The following is an 18,296-nucleotide window of genomic DNA, read 5'->3' as shown; positions in this document are numbered from 1 at the left end:
TTGAAAAATCGATGTTGAGTTCATCAGGGTGGAGGCCACCCAAAAAGAATATAAGATGCTGTTCCTACATCCTAAATGTGCCCTCATCACGACAGAGGTGGAGGCCATGAATGGACTCCGCAATGGGAATGTGAAGTGCAATTAAAATGGATGACCACTCGAATTAAAAGGCTCATTCTGAGAGTATATGCAGCAGTGAGGGAGATATCCAGAGAAGGGGATGGCGCTTTTGCATGCAGCAGGGCTGAACGAGGTATAGCTCCTCTCGCCCTCCCCAGCCCCGCTCCTATCCATACGGATCAGGCAGATAGACCGACAGATTGGTAAATCAATAGATCGATAGGTCAGTGGATAGGCAGATAGACACACACCAATGGGCAAAGTCTCAGCAGCATGGAGTCAGCGAGGATGTTATCCCTGTCTCAGATGTTTTGGATCAGGGACCTGCTCCATCATCCGGGGATGACATTGGCAATCAATCTCAGAATGAAGTGTATCACCATTGACATATTCGGTGCAATTCCTTGTTCTGTTCCTGAGCACAGCACAGCCTGAGACTGAAAAATTGTAAATTGCAGTAAATGAATACTTAGGGCAGACATGTGCTGTCGGGGAAGGAAGGGGAGCGACATTAGATGAAGTACATTTCATTAGAACTGAGGAAGGAGAGAAACTCAAGTTGGTCTGGGCCGCAGAGAAGGTGGGAAGGCACTTCAAACGAAACATCTCTGCTCGTTTGAGGTTTGACTGAATTGGTTTATATCATGTACGATATACTTTTACACTCCGCACGAAACACTCTACTTCTCTCTGACCAGCCCTACCCTCAACCTGCTATTACACCTTTCTTACCGTGTTCGTCCACTTCCAGCCAATCACTCTTTCTCTCCCGCCTATTCTCTCGCACTCCCTCCTTCCACACCTCTCTAACGGAAACATGACAGGCTTTCTGTCTTTCCCCGGCATGGAGGAGGCTACCTGAGGTGTTCTAACCGATGGAGGACAAGGATGGTTCACACAGTGGGAACGTTATCCCATGTAGCAGAGGTATCAATAGCACACGATATAAATTTAAGAGGCGCGGAGAGAGGCTCACCAGGATTGTAAAGTGACCGGAATCAACTAGGACTCGTTCTGCTGGTGGCGAGGATGCTAGCCAGAATGCGCTGCGGCGGAGTGGGAAGGATAGTGCTTGGATAGAGATACTCCGGCACTCCATCCCCAGTATCGAGGTTTAACCAATTAAAATTGTGGCATTGTAGCCGATGTACAAAATCTTTCTCAATACAATGATGTTGGGCAGTAGAATTGGCTCGGCGGGCCGATGGGCTGTTTGCTGTATAACACTGTGAATGGCCTTATGCCAATGGCAAATGATGGATAGTGACTGTTTCTGTTTCCCACAGGATAACCATGCTGCCTTTGTTTCTGCTTGTCGTCTCGCTGGTCAGCGTGGAAGGCTTGAGCGAGGGGTAAGACATGAGCAAAATTCCTTTCCTTCTGCAGTTGCACATCTGCCGCTGTGTCCGAATCCTTTGTATCCCTGCCCAGTGCTGCCTCCGTGCCCTGCCCAGCCTCCGACCAGGCGCTGCCTACCTTGCCTCCCTCCTTCTTCAGTTTTTCTGGACGAACCTCCCTGGGTAGTGGGATTAAACATTTGTAACGAGCCACATATGTAACGGTAGACACTCGGCAATATACAATATGAGAGCTACGAACCAAGCTCCTTTCACAAAATACATTTGTGCTCCTCTCCAACACGGCGTCCTCCTGCAAACCAGCCTCCCACCAGATAGCATCCTGCATGTTTAACGCACGGCTCTCTTAACGTCGTACCTTGTTACACTGTCGGGTTTGATCTGAGAGCCCTTCTCTTCTGATGGTACACATCAGAGAATCCACAGTTTTGTGGAATGTGTTGGATGCTTGTTTGCATTGTCTATTGAGTTTCTGATTCTCTCATTATGTTTTTGCTTCTAGTCATTGCTTGGGATATGATGTCCTCTGCACCACTGCGGATTATGAGGTAACGTGATCGCTGACTATGACTTTTCGCTTCCTCCTTCCCCCGGACGTCCCGTCTCTCCTTCAACCACATCCTTTCCGCCACGTACAGATTCCCGTCCACGTCATCCTTCCTCAGGTCGTAGGGACGAATTGTCTCCGCTCCTCCGTCATTGGTTCTGAACCCTGGAGCAGATTATCCCTCAGCACCAGGGAGTCAGACGTAGCTGGAGAATGGCAGCCAGCTAACTTCCCACCCTGGCCCCCCGCCCCCTGGGAGGGAAGGCTGAAGGGTAAATTAAAGACGATATGTACGATGCGCCATTTGAAGAGATGACAAAGGAGCTTTACAAGGATGTTTACTGAATTAGTGGGCCCGTGCTCTGGTAAGAACCTGCGCACACTCGGAATGTTTTCTTTGCAGCGGCGGTAGCTGAGGCGATGTCAGTAAAGGTTTAAAGTTTTGAGAAGGAACGCTGGCATGTGTTTTACTTGAGAGGCGGTAATAGCAAAGAAGTATGTAGGAGGCCGTCAATTGCGATGTTTTTTGTTTGTACGTGGAAGGACTTCAAAAACAACATGTTAAGAACACAAAACTTCTGTGTGCTTGTCAGCACAATAGGGAAGGGCAACAAGTGTAGGGAAAGTTCATTTTCAAAAGTTATTGATGCCTTGATAAAGAAAAAGAAAAGGATGTACGTCACAGGTATGGCCAGGTAGGAACCAGTGAGGTGATTATGGAGCATAGGAATTACAAGAAAACATTTGAGAAAGGATTCAGGAGGGCTAAACGTAGGCAGAACGAGCAGACAAGGTGAATCCTAAGCGATTATACAGAAATGTTAAGAACAAAGAGATTGCCAAGGACCAAAATTTTACCCTGGAAGATTAGAATCCATGTGTGGACCCAAGACAGATGGGGGAGATCTTAAATACCTCTTTATGCATTTATTTTTTCCTAAAGCTGTGTACACGGTTTCTATGGAAGTGAGGTAAAGCTGCAGAAATATCATGAATTCTGTACAGATTACATATGAAGAGGTGTTTTCTAACCTGAGGCATACCAGTGTGGATAAATACCCAGGACCTAACAATGTGCTCCCTCGGACGCCACAGGCAGACAGCTCAGAAATTGCTTGGTCCTGAACAGAAACATTTAAAACATCCTTTGCAAATGGAGAGATATCAGAGGATGGGAGGATAGCCAATGTTATTCCGCTGTTTTTCAGGCTTTTAACATAAACCCCGAAATTATAGGCCGGAATTTCTGACATTACTTGATGAAATGTTACTGGAAATTATTACAAGAGTCCTGATGTAAAAGCATTTGGATAGTCGTTGACTAATTAAGTACCGTCGGCATGGGCTCGTGCCTGGTACATTATTTCTAACGAGGTTATAGAGTTTTTCGAGGAAGTTGCCAGGGAAATGGATGAAGACAAGGCATTATAGGAGAAGCTCTGTGGGAGAAACCAGTAGTGGCAGAAGACGGTTGTCTCTCAGACTGGGGTCTGGGAGTATCGATGTGTTGTAGACTGTGCTGTGTTCTTTGTTGTTTTCATCCATATATATCAACGCGACTGATGATAATGTGGTTAACTGGATCAGCAAAATACCGATGACACCATGTCGGGGGATACAGTGGACAGCGAGAAAGACTGTCTTGGCTTCCAGTGGGACATACACCTGCTGGCAAAATGGTCTAAATATGTCAGGAAGAACTTAATGCAGAGAAGTGCGAGGCTTTACACTTTGACAGGACTAAACACAATACGTCTTAAACGGCGAACGTCAGAACACTGAAGGAATACGGTGAATAATTCGCTGAAAGTGTCGCCATGTGTAGATGGGGTCGTGGTGGAACCGATCAGCACATTGACCTTCATTAATTAACGTATTGAGTACAGGAGATGAGATGTTGTGCGAAATAGACTGAGAAACAACTTCTACCAGAGCTGTGACCTCCATCACACCATTCCCACAGAACAATGATTGAAACTGTGAGCACACACATGCAGACACAAGGACTCAAATACTTGCACATTGTGCATTACTATGATATTCTGGTGCTGCTGCGACTTATTTTTTGCTACTTACCTATTTAATACTTTTTTTATTACTGTCTTGTTTTTACCTACCACTTTATTTAATTGCCTCAGAGGAAGCTAAACAGAGTTTCTTTGTACCTCTGTATAATGGCAATAAAGATCATTCAGAGGTGTTTCAGACGTTGGTAAATCCTAACTTAGAGTATAGGCTGTAATTGTGTTCACCTACATACAGGAAAGGTGTAAATACGATTGAAAGAGTACAGTGAAAATTTACAAAGATATTGCACTATAAGGAAATATTGAAAAGGTTTGGTCAGTACTTCTTAGAAGATAGAAGATTGAGAGTGGTGTTGAAAGATGTTTACAACATTACGAGTGATGTTCATTGGAGCAATACAACCAGGCTTTTCCCACTGGGGTTGCGTGGGACTGCAACCAGTATCCTGGGTCGAGTGTGAAAGTTGAAAAGTTTAAAAGGAACATGAGGGGAAACCTCTTCACTCAGAGGATCGTGAGAGTGCGGAATGAGCGACCAGCACAAGTGAGGCATGAAAACTCAATCTGAACGTTTAAAAGAAGTATGGATTGTTACATGGATGATAGGGGTATGGAAGTCTTTGGTCTCGGTGCAGGTCGATTGGAGTAGCAGTTTAAATGGTCATTGCATGGATTAGATGTGCTGAAGTGCTTGTGATGTATTTCTCTAAGTCTTCATGAGATTGTACGGACAAGGTTTTTCACCCCGAGTGCGCTGAATGCTTGGAGTGTGCGACCTGTGTTGTTAGACCATAAGGCCATAAAATATAGGAGCCGAAGTAGGCCATTCCATCGAAACTGTTCTGGCATTCAAACATGGGCTGATCCAATTCTTCCAGTCATCCCCACTCCCGTACTTTCACCCTATACTCTTCGATGCGCTGGCTAATCAAGAACCTATCTATCTGTGCCCTAAATACACCCAATACCTTTGCCTCCACAGCTGCGTCTGGCAACAAATTCCACAGATATACTACCATTGGCTCAAGTAGTTTCTCCACATTATATTTCAAAAACTACGTTCTACAATTCTGAAGTCGTGCCAAACTTTCCAAGAATCCACTATCGAGGGAAATAACTTTGCCATATCTACTCTGTTCTGGCCTTTTAACATTCTAAATATTTCTACGAGATCCCCCTTCATACTCCTGAACTCCAGGGAATACAGCCCAAGAGCTGTCGGACCTGTCTCACATGTTAACCCTTTCATCCCTTTCATGTTGGTGGAGACAGATACATTAGAGATTTTTCTGAGTCGTTCAGATAGGCACATGAAGGAAAATGGTAGGGTCTGGACAATGTGAAGAGAGAGGGAATTACTTTGATTTGCCAGTCGATTACCAATTTAATTGACCCTGCACAGTACTGTAGGCCGAAATGCCTGTTCCTTTACTTCTCTATGTTCTCCGTTCTATGTTCAATCTGACACAGGTACATTGTTACATACAGTAAATCCATCAATTTCATTTGCGCCCAAAACATTCTGAGGATGTGCTACGGTAGTTCGCAAGAATCGGCACGCTTCGGGTGCCAACATATCTTGCCCACAAATGACTATCCGTGACAATGCGTCCTTGTATGATGGGAGGGCACGAGAGTACCCGGAGGAAACCCACGAGATCACGGGGAGAACGGATAATTCTTTACAGCCGAGAATGATGATGTGGATGGCGGGGAATTGAACACATTTGCGAGTGTTATAAAACTCTACGTTGGTTGTTACAATACGCTGCCGCCTTGCCAGTGTACCTTCCGTCGACGAGGGGACTATTGATGCATGTGCAGAGGACCGAGTGTAACTGTTCAGAGGTACTGGTGCCACTTTAAGCCCCTTGTGCCATGATATTCTATCTGTTGCTATACTCACATTGTTCTGCCTCGTCGCATGCTATCCTTGCTCCTCAATCCCGAAACGCACATCACCGAACTCTACTTACAACTCCTTACAGTAAGAACTCCATCCTCTGTCAACAGTTACGCCGTTACAATGAATCGGTCTTTGTTGGAATACACGCCAGAGAGTTCCCTGTTGCTGTAGCGGATGTGGTACCCCTGCACCACTATTTCAGCTTGGAGAATTCGGAAGGTAGGAGAATGCACAATTTTAACCATATAACCATATAGCAATTACAGCACAGAAACAGGCCATCTCGGCCCTTCTAGTCCGTGCCGAACGCTTATTATCACCTAGTACCACTGCCCCGCACTCAGCCCGTAACCCTCCATTCCTTTCCTGTCCATATACCTATCCAATCTTACTTTAAAAGACAATACCCAACCTTCCTCTACCACTTCTACTGGAAACTCGTTCCACATAGCTAACACTCTCTTAGTAAAGAAATTCCCCCTCGTGTTACCTTTAATGTTTGCCCCCTAACTCTCAACTCATGTCCTGTTGTTTGAACCTCCCTACTCGAAATGTAAAAAGTTTATCCACGTCAACCCTATTTATCCGCCTCATAATTTTAATTACCTCTCTCAAGTACCCCCTCAACCTGCTACGCTGCAAAGAATAAAGACCTAACTTGTTCAAACTTTCCCAGTAAATTATGTGCTGAAGCCCAGGTAACATTCTAGTAAATCTTCACTGTACTCTCTCTATTTTGTTGATATGTTTCCTATAATTCAGTGACCAGAACTGTACACAATACTACAAATTCGGCCTTACCAATGCCTTGTACAATTTTAACATTACATCCCAACTCCTATACTCAATGCTCTGATTTATAAAGGCCAGCATACAATAAGCTTTTTTCACCACCCTATCCACATGAGATTCCATCTTCAGGGAACTATGCACCATTATTCCTAGATCATTCTGTTCTACTGCATTCTTCAATGGCCTACCATTTACCATGTTTGTCCTATTTTGATTATTCCTACCAAAATGTAGAACCTCACACTTCTCAGCATTAAACTCCATCTGCCATCTTTCAGCCCACTCTTCTAACTGGCCTAAATTCTGCAAGCTTTGAAAACCTACTTCATTATCCACAACGCCACCTACTTTACTTCATCTGCATACTTACTAATCCAATTTACCACCCCATCATCCAGATCATTAATGTATATGACGAACAACTTTTGATCCAGTACAGATCCCTGAGGCACACCACTAGTCACCGGCCTCCAACCTGACAAACAGTTATCCACCACTATTCTCTGGCATCTCCCACCCAGCCACTGTTGATTCCATTTTACTACTTCAATATTAATACCTAACGATTGAACCTTCCTAACTCACCTTCCGTGCGGATCCTTGTCAAAGGCCTTACTGAAGTCCATATCGACAACATCCACTGGTTTACCTTCGTCAACCTTCCTCGTAATCTCTTCAAAAAAATCAATAAGATTTGTCAAACATGACCTTTCACGCACAAATCCATGCTGGCTGTTCCTAATTAGACCCTGTCTATCCAGATAATTATATATACCATCTCTAAGAATACTTTCTATTAATTTACCCACCACGGACGTCAAACTGACAGGACTATAATTGCTCGGTTTACTCTTAGAACCCTTTTTAAAAAATGGAACCACATGAGAAACACGCCAATCCTTCGGCACCATCCCCGTTTCTAATGACATTTGAAATATTTCTATTAGAGCCCCTGGTATTTCTGCACGAACTTCCCTCCTGGTCCTAGGTAATATCCTGCCAGGAAGTGGAGATTTATCCACTTTTTTATTCCTTAAATGCGCCAGTACTTCCTCCTTAATCATCATAATTTTGATGGAATCAGCAAGAATATGCCGACTGTTAACTGGCACAGGCTGTTTCAGACATAGATGTATTTGATAAGTTGGACGCTTTGAAAATTGTCATTATGAGAGTGCAATACTTGTAAGTAAAACGTAAAGATGGCAAGTGTAGAAAATCCTGGCTATCTAGACATGTGGAGGCACTGGGTAAGAACAACTGGAGATGTATATCATATATAAGCAAGTAGGAAAAACATATGTATTTATGGAGTGACTTTAATAAAATGGAACACTTAAAAAGGAATCAGGAGCGCCAATGGAAGGCATGGGTTTTTTCAACAGACAGGTAAAGGGGAATGATCGGGGATACGATATATATGTTAAGAACAAAAGCATTGCAAAGGACGAAGCTTAGTCCTCTGGGAAAAAAAATTGTTATTCCATGTGTGGAGTCAAAAGAAGTAGAGAGATCATAAATGAATTTTCTTTTTCATCTGTATTTAGTCAGTAGACCGCTACAGCATCTATAGCACAGAGGCAAAGCGGCAACATCTTCACAGAGGAGGGCGTATTTGTTGCCCTGTCGCAACTTAGGGATGCAAGTGGAAACATCACCGGCGGGTTAAAAGTGATAGTCAGCAGTATGTGATGTATCAGAGGACTGGGGTATAGGTAATGTTGTTGCTGTAATCATGAAGCAGGAAACTATCGGGCGGTCAGCCAGGTACTAATAGTGGCAAAATTAGTTGAAGGAATTCAAATGATAATGGATACTGGATGCTTAAGTATTTGTTTTGACATCGAGGCCGTTACCACTTAAGCTGATGAAAGCAAGACTATGGACATTGTATACATGGATTTCAGTATTCCAGTTGAGAAGGGCCCACGTGGGCGTTTAGTCAAGAAGTTTTGATGCATTCACGATTAGATAGTAATTTGAATTAGACACTGGCTTTGCGGAGCAGCGAAGTACATTGTCGCGTCTCTGGCTGGAGACCTGTGACTAGTAGAGAGCCGTAGGGATTGATGCCGTGTCCGTTGTTGTTTGCCATCTATCTAAGGGATCTGAATGATAATGTGGTTAACTCGATTAGTAAAATTCAGGGACCACACTAAGATCGGGAATGTAGTAGACAGTGTCATGGCCTGTAGCGGGATTTGAGCGAGCTGGAAAATTGTGTTTAAAACGGCAGATGGAATTTAATACAGTCAAGTGTGAGGTTTTTCACTTCAGCCAGACCAACCATGGTAGATCTTAAACGGTGAAAGACAGGGTACTGAGGAGTGCGGCAAAATAAAGGGATCTGGGAGTGCAGGTCCATAATTGATTGAAAGTAGCGTCACAAGTTGATTTGGTAGTAATGAAAGATATTTGTACGTTGGTCTTAATAAATGGAAGTATTGAGTAAATGAGATGGGGAGTTATGTTTGAGTTGTTGAAACTGAGGCATAAGCAAGTTTCAAAAAGGACAGAAGAAATTTTAAGGGAATTCCTGGGTCTTGAGGACCGTAGCTATAAGGGAATATTGAATTAGTTAGAGCTTTAAACCCTGGAACAGAGAATATTCAGAGGAAACTTCATAAAAGTTTAAAAATTATGATGGGTATAGATAGGTTGATCCATTCAGGCGTTTTACACTGAGGCTAGGTGGGAATACAAGCAGAGGTTAAGGGTGAAAGGTGAAAAGTTTGATGGGATCCATCTTCACTCAAAGGTTATCGCAATGTTTATTGACAAGGCAGCAGAAGTGGTGCATGCGAGCTTGTCTTCAAAGTTTAAACGAAGTTTGGATACTTACATAGAATGGAGAGGTATAAAGGGTTAAGGTCCCATTGCTGCTCGATGATAGCAGGCAGTTGTACACGTTCAGCACGAAGCAGATAGGCCGAATGGCCACTTCTGCGCTGTTCTCTTTCTATGACTCGATGACTCCATGACTCAGAATGAACTGGATGAGGCAGTGTAAGTTGCGATATTAAGCTTGCAGATGACAAGTAGCTTTGCTGACTTGGAGATAATGTAGAGGATTGCTGTAGGCTTCAGTAGAACAATGACAGGATATGACGGTAGGCTGTCAAATGACAGGTGTTGTTCAAGCCCGACAACAGTGAAGTTAGCTTGCAGAAGGAAATTTGGGATCCACACCATAGATCCATCAACCCTGCAGCAGAAATTGACATGGTTATTGAGAAGGCATGTGTCATGTTTTCCAGGGTGGTGGCATAGGCAGACACAATAGATCACTTAGGAAACACCTTGATAAGCATATGGAGGTCTGTGTGGGAGTGAAGATTCAGATTGATCTTAAAATAGGTTATAATGTCATCACAACATCGCAGAACGTAGGGTTTTAAATTGAAACCTACGCTTAAGTATATTAGTGTTTCCAAAGAAATGTATGAAGTAATATAATATTCTACAACACTCTTAGGGATGGAGATCCAATTGACAGGACAAGTTCTCGTTTCACTGTCCGGGTTTAGAGTGCTTGCAATCCACCTGATGCTTCCCGAAGAGCTCTGGGACAATCCGCCAACACCAACCAACCCACGAGTGAGTACCAGATGAAAGCTGACAATACGTTGTATAGTGTCCGACCACACCCCCCCCCCCCCAATCGTTAGATGGGCAGGTGTTCAGGAATGAGTCCTGTAGAACCGTCTGATGGTTGTTTTCCAGGAGGGTATGGATTCAGCACTTCAAGACGCTGTTGGTGTCGATTATGAAGGAACAGTTTTGGGGGTAATTAAATGCACACGGTACAAAAGGACTAGCATAGCATGCTGAACTTAGTGGGAAATCATGCCTAACAAATGTATAGGTATTCTTTGAGGAAACGACGGGCCGGTCTGAAAGAAGGCGAGGAAGTTTATGATACATCAATGTAAGTGAATCTGAACAGTTAGCCATGGTGGGTGTGTTTCCAACCAATTGTTTATGCGCTGGATATTAAAGGGACAGGAGGTGTAGAGACTGCAGGGGAAGGTATCGCGGGTCCGGAAGCTGGGCGGCGAGTGGAACTGCAAAATGATCTCAGATATGAACTGACACCTGATTGAATGGAAGAACAGGGTCAAGAGAGGGGGGCTGGTGAATCGGAAATTCCCTGTTCCTATTTTACGTTATTTGCATCTTTCAGCTGTTCATCACTCGTTTCCCAATGATGGATGTGTTCGCCAGGTTTATCCGTGGGTTTCTCTTTACCGACGCAAGTGATTTCAACCGCACGCTCACTGAGCAGAATGCCCATGTCAACAATTCCAACTTCTTTTTGTATTTCTGCTTGGGGTAGGTCATAAAGCGACAGGTTTATTTGGTCTTTTGTGTGATCAGTGGACAACCGGTTGAGGAGCTTCTCCCACAAGTGTTTTCTAGAAGGAAGATTACCCGGCAGCCTATTCAACATTTTTCTAGAATGTGCTGGGGACAGCCCTCAGGTGTCACCATGTTTCCGGAGCCAACATATCATGCGCACAGCTTCCTCATCCGAACCCACAGATTCCCGATATCCAATGACAGCAGAATGTCTCCATAGAGGACAACAACACTCCCGTGGTGTCAGAATCACTTACTCCGAGGGTGAATCCATCACTCCCACCACGTCACCAATAGCAAACGTCTTAAACCCCATGTAGATACAGCACCGGAAAATGAAAAATAAATTTCACCCAGGTTAGCCACCAGCCTCTCTTCCCGAGAAAAAAATCTGAATGTAATTGCTGGGCTTCCGAGCAAACGGAATGTGTAAAGCAAAGCCACAATGTAGTGTCCCGTTTTGTACGCCCAGACACAGGTAGCCCGCATCTTTGTCCCGCCTTCCTGCAAAATTACATTATGTACTGTTGGATTCAGACCATTATCACCGTCCCATCTAAAGACAACACCTCGCATGGAAGTACCATTAATCCCCGTGTTGTGCGAGGCGGCATTGTGTAAGTCCTGCTGAGCGAGCAGTGAACCACGTCTCTGGGTTCACCTCGCTGCACACGACTGAGGCTTCTTCAGATTCTGGTGCCAAAAAACAATTAGCGGCCAAAGGCTCGGAATTGGCGAGTACGTGCATGTGGAACATTGTCTCACTGAACGAGGCGAAAAATAAATCAGTGGGAATTTATCATTAGTGCGCTCACGCTGACAGAGGGGTGGAAACTGTCCGGGGGTGATGTCCCTCTCCTCACGCTGCTCTTCCAAAGGGAAGAGACCATTTGAACAGTGGTGCTCGACTCTAAAAGTGAATGCCCGAATGCGATTTGATTACAGAACCCTGCAATAAATTCTTAAGTTTTTCAAATTTTCCGGACAGATTTCTCAGTCAAGATCTCCCCTGTACAAAACACTGCTGGCCTGAGACTGTTTTATCACAAGATACTCCGAAGTTTCACCCTCAATAATCACTCTAAAATCTCATCAGCGGGTAGCGGTACACGGATGATTTATAATTAGTTTTCGATAAGATCATGAGATGTGGGAGAAGTATTGAACCATTCGGCCCATCGAGACTCTCCACCATGTTATCTTGCCTCATTTGATATCCCGCTCGCCTCATTTCTCCTGTTTTAATCTCTGTACTTTGTTACCTTTACGAATCAAAAGCCGATCAAACTCCACCTTAAATAAAATCACAAACATGGCCTCCACATCCATGGCAATGAATTCTTCAAATTCAGCATCTTCTGATCCTCATGTTCTGTGCTGTACTACAGCATGTTTTATTAAATTGGGGGGTTATATGGGAGGCAGGGTTTAAGAGTCGACAACAACATTGCGGCCGAACAACATCTTCTATGTTCTAGCGAAAGGAATTCTTCATCCTCTCTTAGGCTACGCACTCCGCTCCAATCCCCAATCCCCCATAGGAAACGTCCTCCCTCCAGCTACTCTATCCAGGCCGTTCAATGGTGCATGATTTTCCAGCTCATTCTTCAAAACTACATCTATCGTTGAGGTGAGAGTCTCTCGCTAATTTTATACCTTCATCTTATCCTTGAAACAGGTCTGTAGCTTTAGGTAAAAGAGTGTAAATGGATGTGGAATGTTCTGTTTGTGAGCGGGGCGGTAAATGAACCAGAGCCATTGCAGTATCGGTTGGGTGTCCGTCCCTACGGAATCGTGGGACGCTCTGGCGCTGTCAGATAGAAGGCTCGCTTATCACACTGCTCCTCTGAGGGGTGAAACGGTGTGAAAGGCTACACTGTGTGTCCCAAGAGAGAAGCTCGGTCAGTGTTCCAGAGAACTCTCCGGTTCAGGCATCAATAGAGGGAAGGAATTTGGTGGGATTGTTGAACTTGATGTTGACTTCTAAGGGGTCAGTGTGCCCAGAGGGATGGTGGGCTGGTATCCCGGCGCTGCCGCTGAGCATCTTTGGAAGGGTTCAGGCGTCGGGTGGCAGTGATAAGGGAAGAGTTGGTCACAGTTAACTGGTTGATGTGCGGTCTCTAATTCTTTATTTGTTTTTTTCACAACCACGATTAGGAAGTCAGTGGCGTTCCGTCATTTGCCGCATGGGTAAGTGCAGGGGAATGTTGTGACTGTGATCGGGTCAGTTAATGAATCAGAGACGCTGCGGTATCAGGTGGGTGCTCATGCTGACGGTCAGTCAGGAAGAGAAAATATAGAACAGTATGTGAACACCCAGAACACCTCTATGTTCGCCGTTTATCCTTGATTGTTGCCGACTCAAGGCCTTCATTCCTACAGAGCCGTCTTTTTTTTTCTATTATCCATGTGTCTAAGAGTTTCTTAAACGTACCTGGTAGATTTGTCTCTAACAGGACTCCTGACACCGCGTTCCACACACCCACCATTATGTGTAAATACATACGCCAGGCAGCCCCTATACCTCCGTCTAAATACTTTAAAATTATATCTCCTGATAGTTATTTCCACACTGGGAAAAATGTCTTTGGCCATCCATATGACCTACGCCGTTTAACTTGTACAACCCTATGCAGTCGCCTTTCACCCACTTCGCTCTAAAAGGAAAAGCCATAGCTCGCTAAACCTTTCCTCATATGAATATCCCTCTAGTCTGGGCAGCATACTGGTAAATCTCAGTTTTTCAGTTTCGAAAGCTGTTACACACTTCCTGTAATGAGGCGACCAGAATTGAGCACAATATCCCAAGTTTAAATGAGCGGCAACATTACTCGCGGCTTTGAACTCAACCCCTCGACGACTGAGGCCAACATCTCATACAGTTTCATAACAACCTGTTCAACTTGCGTGTCAACTTTGATGAGTCTATGATCGTGAAACTAAAGATGACTCTGTTCTTGCACACCAATAATGAACCTGTCATGAACCCTGCATTTTGCATTCAAATTCGACTTTGCAAAGTGTATCACTTCACACTTTTCCACATTGAGCTCAGAGTTTGCCAATTCTCAGCCCAACTTTGCATTCCTCATTGCCCTGTTGTAACCTACATCACAATCCACACTATCCCGAAATGTCATCTGGAAATGGAACAGCCTGATCACCCGCTTCCCGAACGGATTTCTGCGGAACACCACTGGTCACCGACTTCCAAACGAAATACCCTCCACCTGTTACCACACTCTGTTTTCTGTGGGTAAGCTAGTTCTATCTACAGTAGCCACGTTTGTCTGCCTCCCATAGGTGAGAAAGTTTTCCTAAAATCTTCATCAGTGTGCTTTGTCTATTAATTAAGAATTTGATTCAGTTCCTGAGACATTTCCTGCCCCTCTCACAGCCGTGATCAGACTATCGTTCTTCAACTGTCCAGAAATACTGTCGAAATATATCCTCCAACAGTTTGACCGCACGTACGTTGGGTCTACTGGTCTGTAATTCCCAGCGTTTTCCCTGTTTCTTTCCTTGGTCAAAGAAATAACAGCTGGCAATGTCCAATCCTCTGATACTATTGCAATAGCCAGATGACACAGAAAGGTCATTACCGAAGGCGCAGCAGTATCTTCCGTCCCTTCCTGTAGAAAACTGGGATACATCCCCTCCTGCAGAAGGAATTTATGTACCCTAATGTTCTCGAAAATTTCAGCTCATCCTCTTTCTAAACATCGATATGTTCAAGCATATCAGCCTCTTCTACATCATGCTCACATTTGAAAAATTCCCTCTCAATTGTGAACACTGAAAGAAAATATACATTAAGGACCTTCACTATCTGGGCCGACCTCAGACGCATATTTCCTCTGTTATTCCTGATCGGTCCTACGCATTCATCCGTCTGATCTTCACATAGGTGTAAATGGCCTTTGGGTTTCTAAGCTCCTGCCTGGTTAACTTGTAGTTCATTTGAAACCTCTCTGATCCCTGCTTCCTAAATCTTAAGTCTGCTTCTTCCTCTCTCTGGACTATCTCATATCAACCATGACTCCTTTACTCTACCATCGCCGACCCTGTCTCAGTGGGACAAACCTATCCAGTAGAACATGCTTGCTCTTCCTTAAAAAAAAATCCACAGTTCTGTTGTGCATTACCCTGTGTATATCTCTTCCCAATTTACGTTTCCAACTTACTGACTAATAGCATCGTAATTCGCTCTCCCACCAATCAACTGATTTATAATACCATCTCTTCCTATCCTCATTCAATGCCAGGGTAAAGAATAGGAGTTCTGGTCACTGTCTGTGATAGGAGGTCTGGCAGTATCGCATCGGGAAATATGGCAGGAGACCTGGTTCATTGGTCTAATATGGCGTTTCCTTCAGATGTACTGCCACTAATGAGGCGAAACCACTTATGTGTTCCTCAAACAGATTCTGCCAATCTAAACTTTTTTCTCTAAGGAGGTTCCAGTCAATATAAGGGAAGTTAATGTCACAATAATAAACGTCTTTATGCTTACATATTTCCAAAATCAATCTCCTGAATTGTTCCTAAGTCGTTATTTGGCTATTTAACTGGTCCGTCTACTTCATACTTCCAATAGCATATCTACTCTTCCGGATTCAGCCTCCATCCACATTGACTCACTGAATGATCCGATCATGACTCCTCCATTTGTGCTGCTGTGAGATTATCCCACTCATGCACTTTTCCCCCAGTCCCGTTTGAAACAAAGAAACACTGGAACATCCAGAAGTGATTCCTGCCCTTGTAACAACAAAGCCTCAGTTATGGCCATAACTCAGTAGTTCCATGTACTGAGCAGCTCTCGAAATACAGCTCCCTTGTTCCCACACTTCTCGCATTAAAATAGGCGCAGTACAATCCAACCTACTGTCTGTAGGTTCACCGCCTCTCCTTCCTCACAATGTCCCAATACGCCACTGGTTTTACCTCTGAAATATCCCATTCCCCTCCCGAATTATGTTTCCGTTCCCCGCCACCTCTATCAAACCTGTCTGCAAGATTTCCCTCCAGTTCATGAGGCGAAGTAGTTACCGAAGCGGGTTTTGGGATACAGGATCCACCTCTATCTGGAAAGGTTGGAGTGATTAGGCATAGCCAGGGTGTCTTTGTAGAAGGAAAATCACGTTCCATAAATTTGATCAGGTGTTTTGAACAGGCAAACAAGAGGTCTGACACGGTCCCAAATTGTAAGATAGCTGAAAGGTGACATACAATGGATCCCTCTGGATAAATGTAGATGGATCGGTGGGATTGGAAACACAGACAGAGAGATGGTGAAGATGTCTGACCCGTTGCCCTGCAGCTGTAAAATCATTGGCACCCAGAGTTGGGAGGTCACCTTACAACTGTTCTTCATGTTGTTTAGACTTCACCTGCAGGATAGTGTACACCTGTGGTCACTACAATATTGAAGGGATCTGATTTTGCTTGTGAGGGCGGAAACAAAGAATCCCATGGGCGTAGGAAGTCAGACTACAGACACGGGAGTTTCTAGCTTTGAAAATTCTAGCAATAAGTCACCCGTTGCTTCTGTGACGCCGCTGTTTTTTTTTTCTTTGGAGGGGGACCGGTTTTATGATGAAGAGAACAATCCCTTCAGTAAAGGGACTGCTCTTCCACACTCAGGAACATTCCCCTCAGCTCTCTGTTATATCTTTCAGTCAGGAGATATGGTTCGTTTCCACCGGCGGATTCGACTGCCCGGCCCCGTGAGGCCAACGAGGACGCTTTGGATCCTCCGCTTGCTTCCTGTTAAACGCCGCTTTCTACATGCTCTCCACTGTTAATTCAGTCCCAACACCGCCACTCAGTAATCTCAGCACTGACCTGTTCACCCGTGGGGTAATGCCAGACATCGAATACCCGTGACCAACCCGTGTGGGATCATCACCTACTCTCACACGGGCCGCAGAGTGGCTGTATTCGGAGCCCAGTTCTGTGACGTTGGCAAATGTGGTCCTTCGGCTGACACAGGACTATCTGACCTTGGTAATGCGATGTGGCCCAGAAATGATATTACCCTGTCGGCCTGGTTCGATTTGTCACTATTACCAGACAGATTGGACGTTTCCTAGGATCTCTTTCATTCCCGGCGTAACAGTACGATAGTGAACACGTCCAAAACCGCGAGGAATCCCAGACTGACGTTTGAGGTTCGAGTGGATGTCTGTGTCTCTTATGCGAGTGCACGGCGGAAAGTCAAGAGACATTGGCCACTTTTGTCGGACCGCATGGGTTTTCGGCACCAGAGCTGTGTAAATACTGGGCAGAACAGCCGACGGATGTTTGATATGATCCACTTCCTGTGTTGATGTAACTGTAAACACTCTCGTGTACTCTGATGGTAGCAGAGGTTCTAATATTTCTTTTCCCACGGCATGTGGCAGCTCCTTCTCGGAGCTCACTACTGATCACACTGCCTTTCTGACATCTGTCCCGCGGTGGTATAACCATTTCCCAAGTTAACTGCATGAATCAATAAAGCCAACACTGTTTGCATTAACTTGGTCTGCATCTCTTGTTAAACGCTCGCTGCTGTCAAATCCGACTGTTCATTGGGAAGGTACATTCAGCCCCACCGGGAATAACCAGCTCCTTGGGCAGTGAAAACAGCATGCTGACACACCCATACTAACAGCTCACCCCTCTTCCCTTCCAACACTGAGCCACTCTGTGGAAAACTGTCAGCTGATAGTGACGCCGCCTGGGGTGCGGGGAGGGTCGTGTGGAACCGGAGCGGTACACCGTCACGGAAAATGCGAGCAGTCACATTACTAACGTGGGCCTACAGCCCAAATGGTCTCTCCCACCATATTGGTATCACATGCCGTGAGGTTAGATAGGTCTGAGTTGATGGCTCGGATAGTCAGAGCGCAGGAGGATAACCTGTCCGTGGGGTAATGCCAGACTTACCAGCTATCACTGGACAGACGCCATACCCACAACATTCCCCCTCTTAACCACCTCCATCCTTTCGCACGGCTGTCAATCTACTCGGGGCGAGGCACCAAACCCAGAACGGTATCTTGCAGAGAGACAGTGACATCTGGAATGGGAGGTGTGAGAATCAGAGAACAGTGATATTAAGAATCAGCGTGTGGAGAGGGGACATTCGATGAGGGGCGTGGTGTGGATACCGTTGGAGGTGATGTTGCTGTCGGAGGGGG

General features: G+C 45.0%; 1 protein-coding gene across 1 annotated transcript in view; it reads left to right on the top strand.

The window, feature by feature from the left end:
- The window catches only part of LOC140721648 (uncharacterized), a 33,585-nt gene extending 15,985 nt beyond the window's left edge, over positions 1-17,600 (top strand). Inside the window, exons 2-8 of the mRNA XM_073036453.1 lie at positions 1,407-1,472; positions 1,981-2,026; positions 6,066-6,177; positions 10,226-10,347; positions 10,934-11,082; positions 13,267-13,299; positions 16,791-17,600. Coding sequence (XP_072892554.1) covers positions 1,407-1,472; positions 1,981-2,026; positions 6,066-6,177; positions 10,226-10,347; positions 10,934-11,082; positions 13,267-13,299; positions 16,791-16,842 — 580 coding nt within the window. The 3' untranslated portion in view covers positions 16,843-17,600. The remainder of the gene's footprint in view (positions 1-1,406; positions 1,473-1,980; positions 2,027-6,065; positions 6,178-10,225; positions 10,348-10,933; positions 11,083-13,266; positions 13,300-16,790) is intronic.
- Positions 17,601-18,296: the final 696 nt, after the last annotated feature.

Source organism: Hemitrygon akajei, unplaced genomic scaffold, assembly GCF_048418815.1.
Source record: "Hemitrygon akajei unplaced genomic scaffold, sHemAka1.3 Scf000059, whole genome shotgun sequence".
Classification (NCBI taxonomy): domain Eukaryota; kingdom Metazoa; phylum Chordata; class Chondrichthyes; order Myliobatiformes; family Dasyatidae; genus Hemitrygon; species Hemitrygon akajei.
This window is presented reverse-complemented; position numbering and strand designations above follow the sequence as displayed.